Here is a 23,988-nt window from a genome sequence, read left to right on the forward strand (position 1 = left end):
TGTTTCACTTTGAAGGTCTTAATGACGTATTCTGTAAAAATGGAGGCCATCCTTTTTTTTTTTCCATTTCGATTTTGACATACAAAGGCACAACAAGACATTTTCTCTAATACTATGAATCTCGCCCATTTTCCTCTACTTGTTACCACTGTTTTTCTGCCACCACAATTCACACGTAACTGCAGTGACGTAACTGACGTCTGCTCTCAAATGTTCTATTGATTATATTTTTGTCGCCAGTGCACACGTCATCAGAGAATAAATTCATTGCGAGGGGAAGGGGAAAATGTTTTTGATTAAAGATTATGTAGGCCACATGAATTTAAAAAAAGGCATGGAAAAATCATTTATAATAAACACTGCAACATTCCATAAAAAATAACAATTGTCAATTTTGATTTCATGGTGACTTTAAGGTGCTGTGGAGCATTCATATAAAAATATACACAGAAATCCATTGGACTCGGACCTCAAAAGCAAAGTTGTAGCCCTGAATCATGGCCTCTCTGTAATACTGCTGCAGTGTGGCCTTCTCTGTCTCCTCCACCTCAGCCTCAAACTCTGACATGAACATGTATTCCACACGGTCGATTGCTGTGTTGATCTTGATGCACAGCTGGAGAGCTTCATTCTGAAAGGACAGAAAATGTTGTTTAAAAGAGCAGCTCAAACCAAATTTGCTTTGCAAACATCCGGTGTGCTGATGCATAGTTATGGGTTTTCAGATCATCACATAACAAAGTAACTCATGTCTATGGAGCAAAACCGAGATTCTTTGTGCTCCTTAAACCTGGGGTTTCCATGTGTATTTGTATTGTGTGAGAAGATTCAAGTGCATACTCCATTTGTTAAATACATCAGCATTAAGTGACACAGACTGAAACTCCTGCTTGATATAATATGAAAGTGGGTCTCCAAAAACTCCAATGATAGTCAGAAAACAAGTACACATCAGCTGATATATCAGAAAACACAAACTGGGACCACAAAACATAGTTTGTTTTTCTGGGGTTGGTCTGCATCACCTTGAGCTGTTCCAGGGCGCAGACGATAAGCGGCTGGCTGGATGTCTGCTCTCGGCTGAGGGTGAGAATTTCTTCCATTGATAACTGGAAAGCTTTGCGTTGTGTCACCAAGTGGGCCGACTGCATCACAACCAGCAAGAGATTGTCCACCTAGGAATCATATAGGACATATTATATTTTATGTGTATATATATATATATATATATATATATATATATATATATATATATATATATAAAATTATTTTTTTAATATTTTTATATCTAAATACATATTAAATATAATACTGTACATATTAAATGGGTCATACCTTCATGGCCCGTAAAGTGTCCACAGTCTCCATCTGAGGCACCAGTTTGAGCACAGTGCCATCCCACTCAGCCCAAGTTCCATCGGTGGTCGATTCCCCGACTCCATGCTTGCTCATGAGCAGGTAGGCCTCAAATTCTGGGATCTCGTCTGGCTCTTTTGAGCAGTCCTTTCCAGCTGCTGCATTTAACAGCTGCAAGATGACCAGCCGCTGGTCCATCAGATTACAAGGGACAAACACCTGGAGCTCTTCCAGTCCTGGGATTTGAACCTAAGAAAAGAGACATACAAAGTTATTTAGCATCCGTCAACAGCAGCCTATCATTAATATAGAGAAACATGTTATTACTTTGACGTAATTCTTGGCCTTCAGAGCTTGGAGGAGAGAGGGTACTCCACTTGTTAGGCTGAATTCTGCAGCAATCTCAAGATCCTGTATGGAGTAAAGCAGAATGTTAAAACTGGCCGTCACAGTTACATACCACAGTTTAAAGACAGGTGAAAGTGGGTCTACTGGTGAACTCACCTTGCGCAGCATCTTGGCAAAGCCCAGCGCTTTAGATGCTCTCTCCCTGGCTTCATGGAAGAGCTCTTTGAGTGAGCGACTTGTCTCAATCACTGAACGCCTGCAGGGAAAGAAAAAACAGAGATAAATGCAAAAAATTCTAAAAATGTATTATCATTGGGGGAAAATATATATATTAGGGCTTCCACTAGATTAACATTTGTAATCGTGATTAATCGCACCCTTTTTGTGTGATTAATACACACACACACACTATATTGCCAAAAGTTTTGGGACTCCTGCCTTTACGTGCACATGAACTTTAATGACATCCCATCCGTTGGGTTTAATATGGAGTTGGCCCACCCTTTGCAGCTATAACAGCCTCAGCTCTTCTGGGAAGGCTTTCCACAAGGTTTAGGAGTGTGTTTATGGGAATTTTTGACCATTCTTCTAGAAGCGCATTTGTGAGGTCAGGCAGTGATGTTGGCAAGAAGGCCTGGCTCGCAGTCTCCGCTCTAATTCATCCCAAAGGTGTTCTATCGGGTTGAGGTCAGGACCTGGCAGGCCAGTCAAGTTCCTCCACACCAAACTCGCTCATCCATGTCTTTATGGACCTTGCTTTGTGCACTGGTGCGCAGTCATCTTGGAACAGGAAGGGGCCATCCCCAAACTGTTCCCACAAAGTCGGGAGCATGAAATTGTCCGAAATGTCTTGGTATGCTGAAGCATTAAGAGTTCCTTTAACTGGAACTAAGAGGCCAAGCCCAAACCCTGAAAAACAACCCCACACCACAATCCCCCCTCCACCAAACTTTACACTTGGCACAATGCAGTCAGGCAAGTACCGTTCTCCTGGCAACCGCCAAACCCAGACTCGTCCATCGGATTGCCAGACAGGGAAGCATGATTCGTCACTCCAGAGAACACGTCTCCACTGCTCTAGAGTCCAGTGGCGGCGTGCTTTACACCACTGCATCCGATGCTTTGCATTGCACTTGATGTAAGGCTTGGATGCAGCTGCTCGGCCATAGAAACCCATTCCATGAAGCTCTCTACGCACTGTTCTTGAGCTAATCTGAAGGCCACACGAACTTTGAATGTCTGTAGCTATTGACTCTGCAGAAAGTTGGTGACTTCTGCGCACTGTGCGCCTCAGCATGCGCTGACCCCGCTCTGTGATTTTACGTGGCCTACCACTTTGTTCCTGAGTTGCTGTTGTTCCCAATTGCTTCCACTTTGTTATGATACCAATAACAGTTGACCGTGGAATATTTAGTAGAGGAAATTTCACAAATGGACTTATTGCACAGGTGGCAACCTATCACGGTACCACGCTTGAATTCACTGAGCTCCTGAGAGCGACCCATTCTTTCAAAAATGTTTGTAGAAGCAGTCTGTATGCCTAGGTGCTTGATTTTATACACCTGTGGCCATGGAAGTGATTGGAACACCTGAATTCAATGATTTGGAGGGGTGTCCCAATACTATTGGCAATACAGTGTAAATATATATATATTTAATATATATAATTTATATATATAAAGTAAACTGTGACATATTATACCCAAAAATTATTCAGACACTTTGACCTGACCATGTTTTGCTTAAGTGTTATCTGACATAATTAAGAAAAAATTTTCTGACACAGTTCAACTCTGAGATCTTGTCATATTTTATTACCATTTTTTCACAGATGTCACATGATTGAAAGTGTTGAAAAAAAAATGCTGATTATATATTCTCATTATAAATCAGTTGTGTTAAAGAATATTCGTTCAAAAGAACAGCATTTATTTGAAATAGAAAACTTTTGTAACTTTATAAATTTCTTTATAAAATAAATTTCTGCAACTTATATATGTCGCTTTTGATCAAATTAATGTGTCCTTGCTGAACAAAATTATTTTCTTAAAAAAAAAAAAAAAAACTAAAATCTTACTGAACCCAAACCTTTGAACTGTATATGAACTATTTACAGAAACAAGTCACCTGTGGGGGAACTACTTTTTATAACAACGTAAAACCTGCATTTGAAAGGTAAAGTGTTCGACACGAGTGGCACCAACAGAATTTATAAAACTTTTATCTATCGCTTCTCCCTATAACCCAACCCATGTTCAACAGATTTCAGATGAGAAACATTTTTTCTGGAATGAATACATCAGATTTAATAAAATGGCACTGAGCACATGTTCCAAAATCTAGTTCTGTGTTTTTAGTGCAGATTACTCATTAAGTGTTCTCTCATACACACCTGATTTCATCCGAGGCAGTGCTATCATCTGCACACTCCCAGAACTCATTGCCACTCTTCTGAAGTCCTGCATCCAGAAAGTCTCCAGTGGATTTTAGCAGCATGCCAGCAATATCACTGAAAAACGCAAACATACAGTGATGCTTTTTATGCACTTTACTTTTGAAATGGCTGTTGATTTGCATCTAAATTCCAACACAAGGATTCATAATTTTTCTTTTTTCATAAATAAAATCAATATCATAGAAATGCTATTCCTTAAACACATTCAGTGAGGAATGTAACTGAAACAGCTAATGCACGGAGAGAAAAGACTAACCAAAACAGTTTCCCAGACTGGGCTTCTCCACCCCGGATGTATGGAGTGATGACTTTGGAGAAGTTCCACTCCTCCTCCAGCAGGTTCTTCAGGCTGTGGGAGGCTTGAGGCAGCTGCTGTAACATCTGGATCCAGCTGCGCATATAGTCAAAGTACACCTACATGCACAGACACACAGAAAACATTTTTTGTTTATGTACTTTTTTCATGCTCATCTCAGATCACTGTTGTTCATGATGGAGATGTTGCTGGATTCTTCTGAACAACACTTTTAGGTAACACTTTATTTCAATAGTCCACTTTAGACATTCTACTAACTATAAGTAACTTTGTACCTAAATGTCAACTAACTCAGAGTATTAGTATTGTCATTTTTTTAACGAATTCCCTTCAAATTTGACTTAGATCACTTGTATCTTTTGACTGCCATCCAATCTAAAGTTTTTCCTAATTTTATCACAAATCCCTGGTACAGATTAGCACCTGTCAAACATTGAAAAGAGTCATGATGAAAGAATTATACTGTTAACAAACTTAGGCCACATTTACATTACATGGTTCAAGTGACTCAATTCTGATTTTTTCCTCCCATCTGGCACAGATCAGATATGATCCATGAACGTGTAAGCAGGAAATAAGCACATGGATTCCGATATTCTCAGATTGGTCTCAGGCCTCATTCATATGTGGAAATAAGATCTGATATTCCCGTCAATGCAAGTTGAGGCTTAAAAAAAAAAGCGAAGGCTTAAACCAATGTTTTGCTGATCTTTAAAAATGATGCGGAAAGCAAAAGCTTGTATTATTATTTTGTTTGTGTTGATTGCAAGTCACACCGTTTTTACTTCCTTTTCGGCCTAAGCTTATCTGGGTCAGTACGCCTACCTTGTGTTGTGTTTCGCCAAGTGTAGCCTATAGTGTAAATGCAGATAGCGGATATGGGTCACTTTTAAAATAAGATGTAAGCTGGTCATTTAAAAAAAAAAAAAAATTGGATATAGTCAACAAATCGGAATTAGGCATCAAGACCTGCAGTGTAAACGCGGCCATACTGTTTGTAATATCCTCATATGTGGCGAGTACAGGCAATGTTTATCATTATATGCATCATATCAAACTCACGCCATCATAAAGAATCTGGGTCATATTTCACTTGAACTCTGGTGCATTTCATATGGAATTTAGCATAGCAAGATTCACTTCCTCTATGAATCACTGGCACTTTGTCATGAATGTAAAAGCAAAAAAAAGTTGATGAATAAGATTACAACACTAGTCAGTCCAAAACCTACCTCTAGCATTTTATGGAGATCCTCCTCAAACTCGTCGATGTTGGCGTTAGTCTGCAGACCCTGGGGGTCAGTGACGACGCCTCGCAGCATGAACTGGTAGTACTGCTTCATCAGGAGCCCTCCTTTAAGAACCTCTTTACACTCACGCACCAACTACAATACACACAAACGCACAGCACTCAGTCATTGTTGTAGCCTCTAGGAATCATTTCATGGGATTTAACTTAGTCATGCCGAATGTGTGAATAGCTTTTAAGAGTTTATGAGAGTCAAACACAATTCCTCCAAGAAGCATCACAGATCAAAACAGCCGTAAGTCATAATTGTCAATAAATACAAATCTACAACAAAAAAACACTATTAGTTAGTTTCACAACTAAGCAATCAAAAAAGTAATGCAATTTTATTGATAGACTCGTATGTTGACTTTGCCAGCTGTATTAGCTGATAACCATATCTACTAGGACAGTAGTGGTACTTCACCTTGTGTCAGTTCCAAAATCAATTGCCTTGTCAATGAATAATAAATAAAAAGAGCTCTCATATAAATTATATATATATAAATTTATTTATTAGAGGTCTTCACGGGTCCACTTGGCTTCGAAAACCCGAGGTACGACCTGAAACCTGAGCGGGTTTGTATCCAAAACTTCAGTGAGTGCCTCAGACACGGGTTGGGTTTGGTATTAGTTGCCTCGGGTCTCGGGTAATTTAAAATAAATGTGGTTTTTCCGAATGGACCCGAGAAGACCCGAATAATAAACTTTAATCATCTTATGGTCAGGTAAATAACATTACGGCAAAAGTTATAAGTAGTAATGAGGTTACAGTGCTGAGTGATTTACAGTTCAGCACTTCAGCGCGCACTTGCGAGTTTGTGTTAAGTACATTTTTGAGAAATCCATGATAGCAAATCACTAGCAAATCCATGATTTATTAGGCTATCGGTTTAATTTTTAATCGAGCTATGAAATTTATCTTTCCGATCCACTGGTCACAATTGAAAGCTGAACTCAGAATTAACTTGTACCCATCGGGCAGGAAATAATATAAAGTAATAATAAATAAGTAAATAAATAAATTAAAGTAATGGCAAATCAGTCAAATTTTGGATTTTTCCTGACTGACTGCGGGGGTGTAGGCTATGCACACATCAATGCAGTTTACATTCGAGTCTAGATAAATGCCGTCGGGTCGGATTTGGGTCTAATTTTAATCGGGTCTGTCTCTGGTCAGGTTTTTCTTTTAAAAAAAACTTATTTATGCATGTTGGGTTCGGGTAAGAACAGATTCGGGTCGGGTACAGATTTTAGGACCCGAGAAGACCTCTAATATATACAGTATATATTAAAATATAAATGAACTTTTGAATGGCAGTGTATGTACAATATGTGTGTAAGTAATGACCTGCTTGATGCTAAGCAGGGATGGTTCCCCTGCAGGCCTTTGCTCAAGGCGCAGTTTTAGGCACTCGTGAATAACATTTAGCAGCACACGGCAAAGCACCAAGAAAGCCGGCCGGAATGAGGGCAGGTCCATATCCATTAGCTCCTCCCACGATACTTGTCCTGACTCCGCCTCCTCTTCCACCTGACCAGACACGTGACGAGATAGCTCTGGAAGGTAGTCACAGTGCTGCAAAGAATAACCCGGGACCACTGACAGCTAACAGGAACAGAGCAGAATATGGACATGGAAATTCAGTTATGAACATAAAACAGAAGACCATGAAATATTGCAGCAATACTGATAAGTAAAAGACAGAACACTGACATCCATTCCATAAAAGGAAGAGTTCATGCAAATAAATATTATGTAATTACGTACTCACTCTCATGTTGTTCCAAACCCATATGATATTCTTTTTTTAATGTGAGTGAAACATTAAGCTTTAAGTTTTGTGAACCGGTGATCCAGTTCACAAAACTGGTTAGAATGATTCATTCACAAATCCGGTTCTCGAATTCAACTCACTGACACAGTAGGGGTAAACAGCATAAAGATAATCATGGGGTGGGCAATATCACCAAAATTTTATATCACAATATGAGTAATTTTATTTCATGCAATTTATAAATATAACATTATTGTAATTTTTGCTGGAAACAAGGCTGTTTTGATGCCAAAATTTTAGATTACACTGAATTTCATAAAATTGAAATAAAATAATCAAATCTAAAAATAAAGCACTTCATAATCTACCTTATTTGAAATAAATATATATTAACTCTTATTAAAGCTACAAAAGACATTTGACAAGAGAAGCGAGCGATTTTCTCTTTGTCTTTTGTTGTTTGATTAATATTCAGGACACAGATGGCAGCAGGTGTATTAGGCTGCTGTCACTTTAAGACCTAATGCACGGATTTAATATACTGACACACATCTGATTTTATCCCAAATGTTTACGTTTACTTAAGACACAAACAGCATTTACATTAATACTCGCCAAGACAGTCAAGTGCAATAAACCGCAAAAAAAGAACTCAATTCAGTACTTAGACACTGTGCTTTATGTCTGTCAGAACAGCATGCAAGTACCAAATTGAGTTCTGTTTACTTCTTATTGTGCTTGAAAGGTTTAAAATTGCTTGAAGGTTTAAACTGGCAAGGCTTAAATGGCACAGCACCTCAACATCACATGAGTGTAACCCAGTTAGAGATGATAATCCAAAATCTCTACCGAATTGTAAAATTTGTACTGATTTATCATGTCTACTGGTAAATCGCCCACCCCTACAGTGAATAATGACCTTTTGACCTTTATGGAACTTAAAGCTCCCATTTGTAGCAATAGCATGAAAGGGCAACCAGTGCAGATCCTCTTTGTACTCCACAGAAGCAAAAAAAAGTCATACAGGTCTGGAACAAAATGAAGGTGAGGTAATGATGAAAGTATTCTCATTTTGGGTTGAACTAATCCTTCTCTCATTCTTTCCAAACTGCCATGAAGCCAAAAGAAATGTTTTCGTATTTTCTCCGATATTCCACACATTTAGAACCAAACTAATGTCCTGGCAGCACCACAGTTGCTCTCTCACCTCTTGAGACGGCATGTGACTCAACAGAGCAGTTCTGGACCTCTGCAGCGAGCGGTCCATCAGCTTGTGCAGTCTGAGGATCAGTTTACGCAGTCCCATCTGTTTAAGTGCCTTATCCACAAACGGCCTGTATATGGCAGTGGGACAGTAGCAGGTCTCGTTGTCCCGTGGGAGAAACTCCTCCTCTGAAATGAGGCGTGAAAACTTTGGTGTGAGGCAAGGCGACTGCTCCCCATCACTTGTCGCCTCGCTCAAGGTCCTTTCCTCCCCGTCGTTGTCGGCGGTGAAGGTAGCGGTGGACTCAGTGTCATCCTCATCATCCTCATTGCCACGGGAACAGCGAGGCGAGGGGATCTCGAAGATGGGCCAGCCGATGCGGGAAAGGTCCCTGAGGCCCAGCACGGTGCCCATTACACGCAGCTTCTGGTTCAGGTCCTGAGTGATATTGAGCCACAAGCAGAGCGCCTGCACCCTGCCCTGGAAATCCCGAGCTGCGTACTTTTCGTAGTCCTTCTGCAAGGTTTGCAGTGATGGGTAAAGAGCCTCCACTGACTCCAACAGAGACATGACCCGCTTGACCTGATCGAAAGCTACTCGCTGCCTTTGCAGGTGCTCCCGGCACTCCAGCGCTGAAGAAAGTGGAGCAGCGGCATCAATCTCTCCCCAGGACGTGGAACAGGTGGTAAAGCTAAACGGATCGTCCCTGCAGTTGGTTTCACCGTGACAGGAGTTGCTCTCCTCGACCGAGGCGTTGCTCTCAAGCCCGGCTAGGCTGCTATAATCCACTTTGAAGTGCAGAACCTCGTTGATGATGTCAGGTATGGCTTGGCGGGCAGTGTATAGGTACAAGTCCTGCTCATTGACGCTACGGCGGGCATGCCAGGCCTGCAACTCCAACCAGATGACCTCGTTGTTCTGGCCCATGAAGGCAGTGTTCTCCAGGCCACGCTGCTCCTTCTCCTTCTTCTTGGATGACATGGAGGTGAGTTTAAGCAGCAGCCGCAGAGTCTCAAAGAACTTGAGGCGGTCCGCCGGACAGTCTGTGCGTGAGGTCTGCCGGTGGGTGCGCACAGGCAGCATGCCCAGGCTCAGGTAGGGCTTGCGGGGATCCATGTTTCTGGAACCAATGGTACTGGACTTGGACACCGAATCCAGCATGAAGGAGCCCTCAAACTTGCTGTCCCGCTCGTTGGAGCGCTGATTGAAGCGCTGCTTCTTTTCCTGCTTGTAGCTGTGTTCTTCAGGAGGCTCGGCTGATCTGGCTCCTTCACGTTCTCGTTGAGACAACGGGCTGGAGGAAGACGGCTTCTCTGTTGATGAAAGAGATGAAAGTTGAAGACAGATGACCAAACCCATTTACTACAATAAATCTTTAAACTGTCATACATTTCTATATCTACTTAGTATACTCTGCACTGTATTTCTTGTATTATTTACAAGCAATATAATAGAATATTAAAATTATAATGTGCCATTTTATAATTTTTTTATTACTTTTTTCCATCCCCCGAGTTTTATACCGATATCTCTGTGAATAGTGCAAACGTCTGACTATTGTTGACTATTTTCATTATCGATTATCAAAAAATTCTTAGTTGTTGCAGCTTGTTTGTTTGTTTATTTATTTTTATTGCCATATCAGCATATATGGCTATTTTCATGGCAAGAACATAAAAAAAAAAAAAAACATAATTAGCACAGTAATAGTAAAAAACAACAGTTGATAATCAACTCACATAAACATAACAAACATTATATAAGATTTTTCATTTCAATATTTGATTAAAAAAAACTTAAGATTAGTTGTTGCAGCCCTAGATGTTATTCTTCAATAGAATTGAATTAACACAGAGCTGGAGGTGCTGCGCTTTTCTTTATTTAAACGTCAAATACATAGATTTTCATTCAACATGATCTCAAGCGCTTGAATGATGGCTTTGCACCACTGATGGGGCCCTAACACCATATGTTTCAGAAACTTGCAACATTAAGGGCTCTCACCTTTGCCCTTTGACCCCTGGCTGTTTCTCTGGTGTTTGTTGGACATGCGTTTCATCTGCCGAGGAGTGCGGGGAGGGGAGGTGCTGTAGAGATTCTCCTCTTCCTGGCTGGGCTCGTCCCAAGACTCATCCACCTCAGTATTCCGCTGGGGCACATCTTTGGACGAGTCCTTGAGCCTGAACAGAAATCAGAACAATCCAAAATATGATTATGGCGATAAACAGCTTTGGTAAACTCCACATATCTGACATCAAAATGGAAGAATTTAAGAAAACCACAGCAAAGTCAAAAAGCAAGTTATGTTGCATCTACATAGCTAAGGAAACCTCGCCCCCTCATGTGTGAAAAAATTTAAATTAGGAGTAGGAAGAACTAGTCAAATATATTACTGTGCTTTAAACTGTCATAACACCAACATTTAACATTTCATATTGCTGAGGCTTAAATACAGATTTGGATATAAAATAGCAGCTCTCATGTTCAACAAGTTTAACTGCAAGTTTAACAACTTTAACTGCAAATGTGCAATGTTTTCTGTCTCCAAATTAAGTTTAAGTTTTAAGGTTTAATAAAAGTTAAGTTTAAGTTTTTAATAAAAAAAAAAAAACCCTCTGAGGGTGACCACTTGAGACATAAGTTTAAAAGAAATGTATTCAAAAACTAAAAGTGAACTAATAAAAGTCTTTTAAGAGGAGTACAAAAAGTATCAGAAGAGGACTTTCATCCCATAGACAATGAAACGAACAAAAAAGGACTGCATTTGCTAGTGGGAGGGAGCAAACTGGTGCAAAAAACTCCCCATCATGCTGAGACAAACTGTATGTAGGTGTATTTGGACACGTGCATGTCTGTGTGTTTGTGTGGGAGGAAAATTATATTGATACAAGGCCATTGTCAAGCAATGAAGGAAAGGATCACTTTCACAGTGGGGTCAGACTTCAGTTGACTTAATCTGTGATTTCACTCACAAAGACCACTCTGAGGAAAGCCAGAGTCATCCATCTGCCCCTCACACATACATCAATTTCCCCCAAAATCCCCCAGGGAATCTCCAGGCAGACCAAAAGTCCTCCCAGACACCTGCTGCAGGGTATTGTGGTCCTCGTGCCAGAACATTCAGACGCAGACTGCCGCCACCCCGCACCCCACCGTTGCCGCCACTTAACATATGGATACCACTGCAAGACCCATCATTTACATTTAGCTTACTCACATCACAAAAAAGAACAACAATTTGGCAATGGCTGCACAATTTGGAGGGGGAAAAAAATCTAATTGTGATTTTCTTCTAAAGCTCCAGATTTGCTGTGCTTGTTTGTAGGGCTGCACAATTCAGCCAAACATTTTGTGATTGTGAATCAGTATGACTATAAAATAATAATAATTCTTATTAAATAAAATTAGAAATATTTTTAGAAAAATTAGATTTTTAAGAAATGTAAGAAAAATATAATAACAATTTGTATTTATTTTACAGTACAAATGTCTAATTACAGTACTAATATTTATGTCTATCTTAATTTCTTTATTTTCAAACGCTAACCCGTGGAGTTTTTGTTTTCATGGAAAACCGCTTTTGATCCTTAAACCGTATCTTTTCTTGACAACAGCTGGTTTCAAATTGCTTCTCCATACAAGTTTGGGAAGATATCGCGTTCCCAAATGCACGTTATAAAGTGACCCAAACTCACAGCACTTGCAGAGATGAGTTTGTGTGGACCAGCAATTACTGTAAACCATTGCACATACAGAAATCAAACTAGTTGCATGCATTGCAGGGTGTTTTTGTGCAAAATTTAGGCTCAAACAGCCTAGTAAAACTCTGAAAAGCTTGCTGGGAGAATGACAGAATGTTTGTGTTTGAAGGTGCAGCCCTGGGCAGAGTCTAACTGTGACCAAACCCTTTAGGAATGACACAGGAAATGGTGAAATCACCCAGGCTCCGGCTGTTTGTTTGGTTGTCATGACGTATCTTCATTGAACGCTGCTTGAGCACCAGAGTGGAGAGGTCTAGAGAGTTCCGCCTCTGTGCTATCACCCCATTGAAAGGCATCCAAGCCGCAGGAACACCACGGCATTGCCGAGTGCAACCCCACAATGCACAAAAAAAACACAAGTTGTTGATTTACGGCTGCATATGGAGCTCAGGTCCACTGAATAGCTCATCCAAGGTTATAAGGAATAAACTATACAGCAGAGGAATGTTAGCGCCTTTGACAAGAGCCATAAACAGAGCTGACCACATCTGCCTCGCTGCAGTCAAGGGAGGGCAGTGAACTCTGCCCCCACCCGCCACTGGAGTCACTGTAGCAGCCTGCAGCGCTTCATTGTGTGCGAGCGGCACGTGGACTGAACTGCATCTAACGGCTGGTCGCAGCCGGTGATAGGAATAATTGATATTGCTGAAATTATTAATATTTTTAAGACTTTCGACAACAATACTGCATATTTTATGTATAGATATTTTTATGTAATTATTCAAAAATCAGAATAAGGAGTGTTGTCAGGCAGGGAGTAAAGCCCAGGCCCTGTTACGAGCCTACTTAGATCCACTAAGGTATTGCATACTATTTAGGCCTGGGCGCTTCACTCAAAAAAAAAAAAAAAAAAGGTCCCAGAACCCATGAAGTTTCCCACTAAATGAAAATGTGCAAAAGGAAGTGTTGACAGTTGACAGTGAAATTTTCTCCCCAAAATCAACAGAAAAAAAAATATATACAGAAATTTTCAAATGCTTGGGTTTTTTTTTTTTTTTATAAAGAGATCCTTTTATTCAGCAAGGATGCATTAAATTGATCAAAAGTGACAGTAAATGATGTAAAAAAAAAAAAAAAAAAAAAAAAAAGAAAAAGAAAAAAGTATCAATTTCCATAAAAATATTAAGCCACGTTGAAAACAACACTTTCAACATTGATAATATTAAGATGCTTCTTGACCACCAAATCAATATATTAGAATGATTTCTGAAGGATCATGTGACACTGAAGACTGGAGTAATGCTGCTGAAAACTCAGCTTTGCCATCACAGGAATAAATTACATTTTAAAATATATTAAAATAGAAAAAAAAGTTATTTTAAATTGTAAATACAGTAACAAATCATCCTGTTTGTACACATGTATTTTTACTAAAATCCCCTTAATTCATAAAATGTCTTAAAAATGGGCTTTATTTATAAAATTTAAATTCTTTTCTTTTCTTTGATTTTGGGTCAAAATATGACCTGGACATTTCTTGACAGTTTTTGTAAGATTCACTCTGGCAGAAAAGCAATAAGCTGATAAGGAAGAAAAAGACTTGCTATTTTCCCCATGAAAAAATAAAAATCCAACAAATTTACAGAGGAAACATGGACTTGTAATGAAAAAACAAGAGAATCGAAATAAATGGAACAGTTTTTCAAAGGATGTTCACAGACCAAAACCTAAAGGAACACCATGTTTCCAATAACATGGAACAAGTAGTAAAGTCACGCCAGAAACTACCTTTGACATGATGCCTTGCGAGCAATTCTTTGCTACCACTGGCATGCGCGCACACGCACACACACACACACACACACACACACACACACACACACACTCTTCTCTAACAGCCAGACAACATCCCTGCTGAGCTTCTTGATTTGAGGCAGTGCAAGACACAATGAAGTCCTGATTGGACACTATAGGTTTCTGCTGACACACAGGTAACCGAAGACGAATCATCCATCCATTTATTTTTGGTACCAACAAGGGTTGCAACAATCAATCAATCAAAACAATAAATTATTTATCAATTATTATTCTGGTCTATATACTCACTGTTCACAAAGAAGCGCCACATCGAAGTAATGAAGTATGATTTTTTTTTACAGAAATAACTTATGTACTCAGTAACAACAGATGTACTTGATGGTATATTCTTATAATGTGAGCACTGAAATGTTCAGAGGTTTGGGGTCAGTAAGATTTTATGTTTTATGCTCACCAAGGCTACAATTATTTGATTAAAAAACAAAATTAATTTCACAATAAACATTAATATTGTGAAATATTATTACAATTTAAAATATTATGCTGATTTTGCACTGAAAACAGTTGTGCTGCTTAATATTTTCATCAAAACCGTGATATGTTTTTTTTTTTTTTTTCAGGATTATTTGATGACTAAAGTTCAAATGAACAGCATTGTTTGAAAATGTTTTATAACATTGTCTTTACTGTCACTCTTAATCAAATTAACATGTCCTTACTGAATAAGAGTATCAATTTATTTAATAAAATAAAAACTTACTAAGAAGAAAAAGATTTTTTTTTTAAAAACTTAGTTGCAACTCAGGCACCAAACATGCATCCATGACCTTTCCCAACAAGCACTAGAAATAAAATATCCAGAATGTTGTTAGTAAACAACTCCACTGGCCTGTGATGTTCCCTTGAGTGTATTTCTCTGAGCTCATGATTTCATGGAATTGACATTCAATATTTCCTCATAGGCATGAAGGTACAATCTAGGAACAAGTGTAGTGGTTCTAGTTTGGGTTTTTGCATATGCGGGTTTTGAACCTACAAACAAAGTTAAAAGCGAGCTGGGTAATTTCTGCATCGCTAGCAGCACCAAATTAAAACGTAAGCCATTTGTTTGAACAGCCCGAATGAGAGGACAACATTGGATCAACTATTGATGGAAGTTTGGGACAATCAACCTTACTTGCAGCTTTGTTTGGTGCAGGTGTTTTGGTGCAGAAATTACATTAGAGATTTCTTCTAACATTTCAAAAACAGTTATTTTGTGAATATTCATAAACGTAAATCGAATGCACTTGGATAAGTGTCTACAAATGTGTAAATGTAAACTGGATTTTACTGACCTAGCAGCCAGAATTATGTTGTACTGTGCAGTCAATAGTGATGCACTCAGGCCATTACTAAACTGTATTATCAAGCCTATCAAGATCCAGAAAGACTCATCCATTCCTGCACATTTTCCTTATCGTAAAAGCAGCACAAGTGCAGCACTTTGAGGTTTCGATATTATTGATTTGCATCCTCCTTATCACAACATATGTCCACTTCCATGCTAAGAATACATCTGCAAGAAAACAAAACGTCTTCACATTAACTATAATTGCATGACTCAAACTAGTTAAAAGTAATGTTGCTTGTTAAGTTAAATGTTGGCCTTTTAAATAAGATCTCTATAGGCACGAATTAAATATATGATTCATTGCTATAATTGCAGCCTATACAACTATACATGGAGTGACTGATGTTGGCAGTGGATGAATGAAGTGCATAATAGCGCAAAGTCACATTATGAAAAGTGAGTTCCAGGAATGCTAAAGCAGACTTCCTCTAATTTTAAAACAAGCTTTGCTCTATTTCCCATCACTATGCCACAGATTTGTACAATATCATTTCCTGTGTCCACATAATGACCATTTGAGGCCGCAAGGCAGAATGACTGTGTGTGTGTGTGTGTGTGTGTGTGTGTGTGTGTTTGTGTGAGAGAGAGAGAGAATGTCTGTGTGGGTGGGTGACATTAAGGCATGAGCATGTGGACCAGAATGGAGTGAGAGTTGCATGAGGGACCAATGAAAAACCACCAACCTTGTCTAGCCAATACCTCTGCATAGAGGACTCAACATAAGCCGCTATTCTAACCTCCACCCCTGGTGCACACCCTCTCCGGACAATTGAAAGCATAATGGAAGGTATTACTTGAGAAACTAAAGACTGTTTTGGGAGTTTAGCTAGACAAGTGATCGCTTTAGGATGATATGTGTTACATCTCGGCACTTCCTTCCTGAAGTCAAAACGAGGACACAGTGGGCTGAAGGTCTGCTGGGCAAAGAGATACAGGTGCTCAGCCAACATACAAACCAAAAATACTAACCTTACAACCTAAAAAGGCGCATAGAGGAAATAAATGTCAAAAACATGCGTATATAAACCACAAGTTCATCCCATTTGGCTTTAGAGAACAGCTGTGTGAATAGGGCTGATTGCATATCCAATATTTAATGAATAACCAATACTAGTTTGGCTGTGAAATAAAACTATATTATAAACTATATTTAGAATATTGTTATTTTAAATGCACTTTATTTGACTAGTGGGCCAGTTTCGTGCAAACTTCTCGTCACAAATGCCCAACAAAATCCATATATCCATATATATATTATATATATATAGCATCTCTGATTTAAATCTCAATTCAATTTATTTTCATGATTCAGCGGTCCATTTAAATGAATCCGCTTTAACAGTTTGTTTGCATTATTGCATCAAATTACCGCATGCCATTTTGCATACTTTCAAGCATCTTTTTTAAATAAGGTAAATGCTGCTGTTTATTGCCATGTTATTTTGAAACATGTGAATAAAAGCCATATGTGTGTTTGTTTAGTGAAAAAGAAAAAAAATAGTGTGGAAAGCATGCCTTGATTATATAACTCAATTTTACGGTGATTTCATGGCAGATAAAGATTCCATTTTCAATAAATACAAACAATACAATAAATAATTCAACTTATTTTGCAAATATATAACTATAAAAGATTCTTTAATTGTATTTGTGTTTAAAATTGTAAATGTTTTTCTGGGTCAATCTTACAAAACATGTCCTTCAAAGTCTCATTAACATTAAAAATTGGACAGACCAAAAACATATTTTACACTCAATGGCGTGCTTTTAAGGTGTTTTACTTTACACTTTAAAGTAGAGCTGCATGATTAATCTTAAAAAAAATTGTGATCTCGATTTAAACACCCATGCAAACTTATTCCTAAATGACAACGATTTGGAAGTGTCTATTAAACCTTTTTGAAAGTAACTTAATAAAGACTGTATTAATTACATTGTTACACCAGCAGGTGGCAACAAGTGACTTAAAGTCATTGAATCATTCAAGAGATTCATTCAAAAACACTCATTCATCCAGTGATGAATAGGGGTGGGACAAAATATCGAAAGGGCAATATATCGTCGTCCTTCTCTGTGTGATACGAGAATCGATATGCTGGCGGCAAATATCGATATTTTAAATAATAAAATAAGGCGCTCTAAATAAATTTCCCTGCTCCCAGCGTTGCTACTTCAAGGCGGCGCTCAACACATGAATGAGGGAAACGTGAACAGAAGTTAACTAGCCTAAGAAAAATAGGTTTTTAACAGGATAGCGGACAGCAGTGCGAGTAAAATAACAGATGCCCCGGCCATGTTTAAGTTCAAAGTTTGGACGCACTTAGGCTTTTATCCCACTGATGTGACAAACGTAGACATCTTTGACGTTCTTCAAGCGCTTACTCAGATATACAAGGGAGCGTTTGAAAGCAGGCGTCTATCAGCGGATATATTAGGGATCCGCTGATAGATGCCTGCTTTTAAATGCTCCCGTGGGAATCTGTAAGCGTTCGGTGAAGAGCGTCAAAGATGTCTATTTACAATTTGTTTTAGAAGCATTGATCATTGTAGCCAATCACAGACATGTTGAGCGCGTGAACACACAATGGCCAATCAGAGGTGTTTAAGAATCTGCTCAACAGCGTTCAAAATGCTAGGCTATGCTGGTATCGTCACATTTTTAACATTTTAAAAAACCCAAGTCGGTACCTTTGACAACACTATACCCAGGGTTATTTTAAGGAAGCTGGTAAACACTGAGATTTTCCCAGATTTAAATAAAAGAGGTTGGTAATTTTTTAAATGTACCAGGTTTACATAAAACAAGTCGACAAGCAGCTAACTTAGGCTAAATGTGTCAGTTTACATGCAAAGAAAAGTTAAAGCTTTTAAAAAGTATAAGCATAAAATGTTTAATTTACTTAAAATGTTAAATTTAATTTACAGACTGAAAAACTTTTGTGCTGTTTTCTAACAGTTCGGACTTTAATAAAGAGAGAAAACCTGCACTTAACCTTTTCACTGGCATTTTGTTTTCATAGTTAAGACAGATATCTTGACGTATCATTAATTATATGATTGTCTAGCAATATATCGATTATCACAGAATCGCTGTATTGTGATATTATCGTTATCGTGATCCATGTATCGTGATCATATCGTATCATGAGGTACCCTGCGATTCCCACCCCTAGTGATGAAACAAGTGAAGTCTTTATGAGTGAGTCATTGAATAATTCATTAAAACAGATTTTTTTTATATATAATAATTCAAATTAATGAAATATTTTCAAATAGACTGCAGAAATTAACATTTTGTCAGAACCTCTAGTACATTACACGATTCTCAATTTATCCAGAATCGTGCAGATGTACTTTAAACATAATGAATCTACTTGGTAACAATAGCTGAAATGATAGTTCTACAAAAGTCAGAAAAGACGTGGGACTGACAGCAATCTGAAGCATTGCACCATGGACTGTGCAAAGAAATAAATTAATGACTTCCAGCCATGGGTGCCTCCAGGACGTGAGGTCAACATTCTTTTAGTGCACCACATCCTGGAACTGAGGCATGCTTGTGGTCATAAATGAACAGGGATAAGATTTACAGCATGCTATACAATCACGTAAAAATTAAAAACATCAATTTTGCATGTTCAGCAACCATACTGAAGAATAGCTCGCTTTGTGGCTGCAGAGCGATCAGTGACATTACTGAATAACATACATCATGTACTAAGGATTCCAAAACATTCAGAGGCAACAACTGAGTTCAGAGTTCAGTTCAAAATGCTCAGAGGCAACGCATACATTCTTGCCACGCTAACTAATTTCACCCTATAAATGCATTTAAAGTTCACCTCATAGTGGCCCAGTTCACATGAACTGCCCATACAGGAAACAAGAGCTTAAATGCACAACAAATCTCTGATCTTGCATTCTAAACAAATTATCTCTATCCTTAACACTTACCAATGAAAGCAGTTTATCACAAAGAATTGCTAGGAAGGGCGGGGAGAGCAGGAAAAGACACAACAAGGCATTCTTGAGAAGCTGTCGCCGGGCGTTCAGGGCAAACACTTTCGGTGATGTTGCGTGGGGTCATATGAGAGAAAACTATGAAAACACTCCAGCAAAACATTCCACTGGGCTTTATCAGCTAAAGCCTTGTGCACATGTTAGTGGGCAAACAACACTTTCTGAACATGATCTTAAACAGAAGGACTCAAATGCTGGAGGACAGTGAGGTTGAACACATCATTTATGACAGTAAATAATCCACTGCAAAAAAAAAAAAAAAAAAAAAGGCACGTGGCCACTGGCCAACAAGAGAAGTGGGGGGCAATAAGATGCCAGAACAATCTGTACAGTGCACATAGGTCTCAAAAGAACCCCAATCATCAGTGAATAAATAATGCTTTCAAAAAAAACAACTAAATTCCCAGAATCAGATGCTGCACGTCAAATCCAAGAAATTTTGCTCAGTTGAGCCCAGACGGGTGATTTCTGGGAATAGCAAATCAAACATTTCACCAACTCACTAAGGGAGTGTGTGTCAATCTGACTCACAGGACTCGTGATGTACCGACTGGATATATTATATTAAATCACGACTCTTGCTTCATACCTGATATCGGATCAACGTCCAACTTCACTCGTAGTGCGTGATGTTTGTTAGAGTTCTGTGCAAGTCAAGTTGCGCTCGAGGAATGATGCAAATAAACTTGAACACTGAACCGACAATCTCAACATTTATAATCACACCCAGAGATCGAGACCGGATATAACCGGTGATCTGTCCATGCAACAATGCACTGGAAAAAAATAGTACACAGCCTCGAAACTTTAAAAGACACACTGCAGAAAGTGAAAGAGAGAGGGATACCGTACATAACTCGCGCGCTAGCGGAGTACAATGATCTTGCATATAGACGCACAATCGTTTTACCTTTCCCACAGGTCTGCTTTTTTCCATCAACGCTGAGTTTTTTCCCTCAGGAACATATGTAATCATGCATACGCTTGCTTTGAGGTAACTAATTTCAATCCTTGTGAAAAAAAAAGTTTGCAACTTTAATGTGACATTCTGCTTCGTGTTGCGCTGCAAAGCGGGATCACTTTTTGGCAGGAAGAGAGTTGCAGCGGTGAACGAATCATTCTAGTGAGTCGGATCTTTTCAATGAATTGGTTGAACCACTCACGAAACCGATATGAACTAGACTGAATCGTTTCTCAGGTCAACTCATTAAGTAATTGAACCTTTCCATTTCCTAAGGTATCAAGAAATAAGTGAGTGCTTTTAAATACTTAAATTGATGCTTCCTCGAAGAAGCTTAAGGAAGCTTCCAGCGGAGCACAGGTGTATCCTATGCAGAAGTCTTTCTTGCCGAAAAACATGACATGTATCTGATTCACATCTGTCACAATAATTTTAATTTACAATTTTAATTTAGTTGTTACAAATCACACATATTTCAACGGGGCATCTTGCTTTATTATTATTTATTATGAATTTCTTAAAATAAGGGCAGATTCCTTGAGCGCAGCTTATGATGCTTTTAAGTGATGCTCGAGCAATCAAGAATAATCCAATGTACAAATAAGCATTCCTTCGATTCCTCTTTCCTTACATCTTTCCCTCACATTCTACGGGGGTGGAGCTGAGACGTGAGGAAAGGAAACGAGGATGCACAAATGAGAAACACCCAATAAGTGAGATGACTCATAATGAGATGCCTCGTAATGAGGTGCATTTAAGGGTTAGTTCACCTTAAAATTAAATTTATAGTCATTAATTACTCACTCTCATGCCGTTCCACACCCGTAAGACCTTTGTTCATCTTCAAAACACAAATTAAGATATTTTGATGAAATCCAAAAGGTTTTTTAACCTCCATTGAAAGCAACATTGAAACCACATTTAAGGTCCAGTAAAGAAGTAAAAACATCGTTAAAATAGTCAACGTGACTACAGTGGTTCAACCTTAATATTATGAAGCGAACAGAATACTTTTTGTGCACAAAAACAAAACAAAAATAACAACTTTATTCACCAAATTCGTCTCTCCCCTGTTATTCTGCTACGCTATTTACGTTGCAGAGCTTCCGTGTTTGTGTCCGAACGCCGGCTCAGTATTGGCCGGCTCTGGTCACGTGAGCAGCATGACACATGTTGATGCAGGTGCCAGCCAATAATGAGCCGGCGTTCTGACGTACAACAGTGTAGTCATGTTGACTATTTTAACAATGATTTTACTACTTTTCTGGACCTTGAATGTGGCAATTTCGTTCGGATAAAAAAAAACTCTCGGATTTCATCAAAATATCTTAATTTGTGTTCCGAAGATGAATGAAGGTCGGTGTGGAACGACATGAGGTTGAGTAATTAATGACAGAATTTTCATTTCTGGGTGAACTAACCCTTTAAGCATTTGGAGTGAACCGAGGATTTGACTGAAAAGTTTATTAGCAGAAATGTTAACAATTATAAATTTTTGTCAACGCACATACAAAGAAAGGAGTTTTAATATGAACACCATTTTACTATAACGTGAAAAAAGTTTTCAAGCCAAGTTTTTGATTAGCTAGACCATGGCAGCAACAAGCTGAACAGTGACACATGAAATTGCAATAAACACATTTATTAATAAATATATTTTAAAAACGTATTAAACAGGGCCTGTTTTAAAACATGAAATATAAAATGCCGGCGTGTCATAAAAGACCACTGAATCCTTTTCTGAATAGGTTCTGTTGAAATGAACGATTCGCGGAAATGACTCGCTTTCCCCTCACTAGCTGTTCGAAGCTGCTTCGCGCATGCGCTCTAGCCGATCCTAATACGGTCTCAATGGGTGCACTATTTGGCGGCGTGTCCTGAATCCCGGCTGTGTAGTTGCGTGATCACACACACATATATGCCTACAAACACACATACTCAAACACGCATGCACTGGTTCTGATGCGCTTCTCTTACCTGATCTCATCCGGAGGCTCCATAACCGGGTATGAATCGACGTGATGGCTCTCCTTTCACTCGTGCATGAATCAGAACATGTCCAGGAAAATAGAGGTCCTCTTTGCAAAGACTGGTCTATGATATAAGTCCAGGTGCACACTTTATTTCTCTATCCGTCTGCAGAGTTGAGGCTCGCCCGTGTGTGCACTGACGCCATGTTTCCAGCGAGCCGCTGATGAGGGAGTGACACACACTCTACGGCAGCTCGTGCAGTACACCAGACCCGCTGCGACCGACCGGATCACGGCCGCCCCGTTCAGACGCACACAGGAACTGCAGAAAAAAAGACCTCACAAAAGATCCCTGATTTGACATGTTTCTAGGACATAGGGGCGCACGAATGCTTTGTGCACATAACGTAAAATAATAATAATGCACTTTTATAAAGCACACATTTAAAGGACATGTTTCATTCATAAGGTTAGCTCAAAGTTCGGTACACAAGTTGGAAAATGTATAATATGTAATAGTAATGAAAAATCTTATTTGTAAACTGCGTTGATTTTGATAGACACTCGCTCAAGTGTTACTCGTTGGGAAAACGAGGTGTTAGAGAAAACAGAGCTACATAAACCTATTAGGCTAATAAAGGGGAAAAGGTGTACAGCTCAATAGACTAAGAAGGAGGGGCAGTTATTCATACTAATGGTATGAAGCTATATGCCTCAGAGCACAGCCTGATCCTGATGAGAACTGCACAGGTATTTGGAGGTCAATTTATGATTCCAGATCAAGAATGTGAGAACAACAAAACAGGTCGAAGCAGGAGGTTAATGTGTTTGAAACAAAACTGTGCAGAGCTCAAGAAACTCAACCAGGATAGAGACTGATAGGAGAGTGTCATATCCAAAACTAGACAGACTTTTTTAATGCCAAAATTAAACAAGAGGCAAATATGAGCTTATGAACAATGAAATACTTTGCAGTGCCTGGTGGCTGGGTCATAAGTCATTTAAGTGTTTTTTTAATGCTCTGTTGTTTTGTCTTTGATAATTGTAACCTTGTTAGTCAATTAGATTGACCTTTTAAAGCATGCACAATCCCAATTAATTTTTTTAACAAGTTCAGTCCAGTTGAGCAGGAATTCCCACTTCATTATCACACCACATCAAAGACAATTACGTGTTGCTTTGGTTTGGATTGGAGTTTAAATTTGTTCAAATAAAAATCCTGTTTAACAGGAGTAAAATACCATAAGTAAAATATATCTCAAATCCATGAACTTATTAAAAGAGTTCACACAAGCAGATAGTGTAAGTACAACATAGCATTTTTCTTTCTAGAAGTCTTACTATATATGGCCAAACGTTCTGAGAGAACAAAATTTTGGG

At 38.8% G+C, this 23,988-nt stretch overlaps 1 protein-coding gene across 5 annotated transcripts in view; it reads right to left on the reverse strand.

The window, feature by feature from the left end:
* Positions 1 to 22,927, reverse strand: part of map3k4 (mitogen-activated protein kinase kinase kinase 4) — a 40,761-nt gene extending 17,834 nt beyond the window's left edge. The window contains exons 1-12 of one of the 5 annotated variants that reach the window (XM_051918191.1): positions 22,616 to 22,927; positions 10,750 to 10,925; positions 8,749 to 10,058; positions 7,115 to 7,372; positions 5,708 to 5,860; positions 4,416 to 4,573; positions 4,097 to 4,213; positions 1,861 to 1,960; positions 1,684 to 1,767; positions 1,336 to 1,605; positions 1,026 to 1,175; positions 470 to 631 (exon numbers count right to left, since the gene is read on the reverse strand). In XM_051918191.1, the coding sequence (XP_051774151.1) occupies positions 470 to 631; positions 1,026 to 1,175; positions 1,336 to 1,605; positions 1,684 to 1,767; positions 1,861 to 1,960; positions 4,097 to 4,213; positions 4,416 to 4,573; positions 5,708 to 5,860; positions 7,115 to 7,372; positions 8,749 to 10,058; positions 10,750 to 10,925; positions 22,616 to 22,638 (2,961 nt within the window). In that variant the 5' untranslated portion in view covers positions 22,639 to 22,927. Of the gene's footprint in view, positions 1 to 469; positions 632 to 1,025; positions 1,176 to 1,335; positions 1,606 to 1,683; positions 1,768 to 1,860; positions 1,961 to 4,096; positions 4,214 to 4,415; positions 4,574 to 5,707; positions 5,861 to 7,114; positions 7,373 to 8,748; positions 10,059 to 10,749; positions 10,926 to 19,611; positions 19,750 to 20,266; positions 20,498 to 20,587; positions 20,770 to 22,615 lie in introns of those variants that run through there. The other 4 variants (XM_051918192.1, XM_051918193.1, XM_051918194.1 and 1 more) reach the window with 4 other exon arrangements.
* Positions 22,928 to 23,988: the final 1,061 nt, after the last annotated feature.

Source organism: Ctenopharyngodon idella, chromosome 13 (assembly GCF_019924925.1).
Source record: "Ctenopharyngodon idella isolate HZGC_01 chromosome 13, HZGC01, whole genome shotgun sequence".
Classification (NCBI taxonomy): domain Eukaryota; kingdom Metazoa; phylum Chordata; class Actinopteri; order Cypriniformes; family Xenocyprididae; genus Ctenopharyngodon; species Ctenopharyngodon idella.